The sequence below is a fragment of the Phaethon lepturus genome, unplaced genomic scaffold, assembly GCF_000687285.1.
Source record: "Phaethon lepturus isolate BGI_N335 unplaced genomic scaffold, ASM68728v1 scaffold31493, whole genome shotgun sequence".
NCBI classification, from domain to species: domain Eukaryota; kingdom Metazoa; phylum Chordata; class Aves; order Phaethontiformes; family Phaethontidae; genus Phaethon; species Phaethon lepturus.
In genome coordinates this window covers 1,289-4,761 of record NW_010531692.1, presented here as the reverse complement: position 1 = coordinate 4,761, position 3,473 = coordinate 1,289, and the positions used below count along the sequence as shown (strand labels likewise).

Genomic DNA, 3,473 nt, shown 5'->3' with positions numbered 1-3,473 from the left:
GAGCTCGTTGCAAAGTAAAAGCCACTTTCAGTGATTTTTCTTGTTTCAGACAGATCTGCTCTGCCATACACTCAGGAAACCTTTGCCCCGTCTATAGTGCTGTGACCTGGAAAACTCGAAACCCAGATGGAAAGGGCAGTTCTGACTGGCCTCGGTTCCCACACGGACCGAATTGCCTCTGGCCTCAAGCAGATCCAGTGGTGTTGGAGCGAGAGAGAAAAGCCTATAGGGCTACAGCCCACATACCTGGAGTAAACAAGAGGGGAAAGCAGCTCACTGCAGTCTAAGGTGTAGTTTTCTTCCCTTCTAACTTGCAAAAAGGCTGTGGACTGGTGTTTCTGTATGGTTTTAGAAGAAATGCTGAAATACTACAAAAAGCCTGCAGAAAAGAATCCATTTTACTTAGACTATAACCGCTTAATTCTGGCTGGCCTGCTTCAGGAGCTGGTGCTTGAAATGCTCCAGCAGTTCGGGTGCAATCTTATCAGCAGTCAAGCTCTTGGCGTTCAAGATCCCTTCATGGGCCTCCTGGAAGAGCTGCTTCCCCACCGCTTCTTCCACCCGCCTGCGCCACGCTGCTAACTTCGGCCGCTCCTCGAAGAGGTTGTAGCCAGCACCTACAGGCTGCAGAGAGAGAGCAAGGGAACCCGGGAGTGAGTCAAACAACGCATTTGCCAGCGATGGGACCAGACTGAAGCACGGATATGCTTTTGGCTCAAGGCAGCAGACAGTCATCGCATTAGGTGGAGCTCATCTCTGGTGCTTAGCTCGTAGGAAGCAAATGTTGTCATCCTTGGCAGCTGCTGTCCCCTGGGACGCGCAGCGAAAGAGCACTGCCATGGCTAATCCGAGAACCGCCTAATGCAGAACACAGAGGTCCACGCACGCCAACACATCTCTTCCAAACATCTCTCCTTTCTCTGCCTAGTTTGTAATTTATCTTTTTTCTGAGGAATTCTGCCCGTACTTCTGTAGCGAGGACTCTCACCAAAGTAGGTGTTCCCTGGCAAACTCAGTTGTGGTCAAAGTAAAAAGGGAACAAGATTTAACTCCACTGAAGAGTTAACTGCAGGGGAAAGATCTGCCATTAAAGAGGTGGTGGTGCCGCAGCCACACCTTGGCCCGGCCTGCCCACAACCCAGCCTACATCTCCGACAGGTTGGGGTTGATGCTCACCTGCATGAGCTCCACCAGTGCTACAAGGTCTGCCAGAGAGATCTCGCTGCCTGCGATGAAGGGCTTATCCTGCAAGAACTTCTCCTCAAACTGCTTCAGGACGACATTCAGCTCTTCAGTAACACCTTCCAGTTTCTCTGGAGGAAGTGGCTGGCCAGTGAGGAGAGGCAGCAGCACCTGGCAGGGAGAAGAAACAAGTTGCTTTTTACATATTTCCCTCCAAATTTAGTCCACACCCTCCCACACTGCCTTCTTCTAAGGATCCCTCGCCAGCTGTGCACGAGAACAAATAGCACTTCTAATCCCCTTTGGCAGATTAACGTTAATGTCAGTCATTAATTCCTGCCTCTCCTTGTCTCCTCCCTAGAAAGTCTGAAATTTCAAACACGAGAGTCTCCTCTCAAGGGAAGGCTGCATCATCTGCAAGCAGCTGCATTTTGTTTTCCAGCAGGAGGTTTGTTCTTTCCATGAAGCTGGGCAGAAGGCAGCGAGCTGTGTCTGGTGTTAGCTGCTCACCCAGGACGGATTTGCTCTGGACCTCAGTGCACGCACCGGGCTGCGGCTGCAGCATGAAGTATTCGGGCCACCTCGGTGAGGCTCAGCTGAGCAGCCAAGCCAGTTCCACATCTAGTTTTATTCCTATCTGTCACCGAGCTTGTACATTTGCTTAGAAGGGCCCCGCACACAGGAGATGCTTCCTGGGCCATTGCACTCGCGTCTCTTGGCACTTAGTTTTTGGTATATAATGGCCTTACCTTAGTTAAGAACAGCTTGCTCCCCTTCCCACGAATGTTGACGTGCTGCCATGACAGGTACTCATCAACCCTGGCCCTTTTCTGCAGGTCAGATGGGTACCAGTGATCAGGAGTCTTGAATTTCCGTGCCAGGTACAGGAGGATTGCAATGCTGCCCAGAGAGCAAGGCAGGCCAGTGAGCTGGTCACCTGGGATTAAAGCACCTCATCCCTTCTTCTTCCCCCAAATTTTGCACTGCTGGGCCAGCAGCAATACAAACCTGCTCCGAGTCAGGCAGAAGCGCAGGACACGCGACTGCCAGCTGGGCACAGCAGGAGAGAGCTTTCTGCTGGCTTGACCAGCTGCTTGTGGACAGCGATTACCTGATACATCAGCCCAGCGAGACCAGGCGTGGCCGGCTGGTACCGTTACCCCATCGACATTCTTGAGCAAATATGAGCCACAGGATGAGTTTATACCAAACCAGAGCTCTGTATTGCCGGGCATCCAGCAGCGGCTGCCTTGCGCCAGATTTACTGCACTGAACTACAGCCTCCAGCTGAAGGCAGAGAGCGGGAGGATGCCCAGGCAGGTGTTTTGGCTCAGAAACGTTGCCTACACGCAGGCTGGCTCCAAGCAGCAGCTCACAGATTTTTCCACGATCAATGCTGTGTGAGTTGCTTACATGAGAAAGCTTCTCTTGAAACGTGGGTTTATTTTATGTACAAGCGGAGCAGACAGGAAGGGGGGAATCAGCCACCTGGGCTGGAGTCCCAGCAGGGACCAAACAGCGCACTGGCAGAATCCAGGCATTAGGATAAACAACACTGCAGTAGGGGTTGGAGCTTCTCTGAGCCTCACCTCTCTGCCAAGGTGAAAGAACCGTCCCTTAGCGCGGGCACCTTCATCAGCACGTTCACCTTCCGGAACTCCTCCGTCCTGTGCTGCCCTGGGGAGGGAAATGAGAAGTTTTACTTGGCAGTGATGCTCAGGACCTGCCTGCAGACACCTGAGGAGTCTGTGGGGACCACCTGGCCTCAAGTTCTGGTTTTAGTTGTAAAAATACAGTCTTGTTTAAGTTTATAAGCAATCAAAAATGCCACAGGGTGAATATGGGTTTGCCCTATGATGTCAGCTTCCTTGCTTATGCCTGCATACCAGAACAACCTCTTGACAAAGGTCAGAATGGTTAAAAGTCCTTTCATACCAACAGCGCTTGTCAAGTCAAGGCTCTATCAGCTCCAAGTTTGCGCCTGGAGGTACCTGTCCTGCACAAACGCAGAGTGAACACCGAGCTCCTTGGAGGAAAGAGATCTCGGTATCAGAAACATGAACCACAGGACAGTGAGAAAGCAGGGTTTGGTTTTTTTGTTTTTTCCTGGAAGAGAATATAATTTGTATTCAACTCTCTTCTTAGTCCTCGGATGAAAACAGATTTTTGTGATTCCGTATAAAGCCAAGTACTTTATTACAGATCTGTCAGCTCTTTATGTGGGTTTTGCATATCCTTTGTCAGAGCAAATATGATTTGAGTTTGCTTTTAAGCTACCTTTCAGCCCCCCC

The 3,473-nt window shown here is 50.8% G+C and overlaps 1 protein-coding gene across 1 annotated transcript; it reads right to left on the bottom strand.

The window, feature by feature from the left end:
• Positions 1–417: 417 nt before the first annotated feature.
• LOC104618922 (glutathione S-transferase theta-1-like) lies at positions 418–2,859 on the bottom strand (the record flags this gene model as incomplete). Its single annotated transcript, XM_010284645.1, has 4 exons — positions 418–624; positions 1,177–1,353; positions 1,932–2,082; positions 2,772–2,859. Coding segments are annotated over 4 exons (623 nt in total), but the record flags the coding sequence as incomplete, so codon positions are not given.
• Between the last annotated feature and the right edge of the window lie 614 nt (positions 2,860–3,473).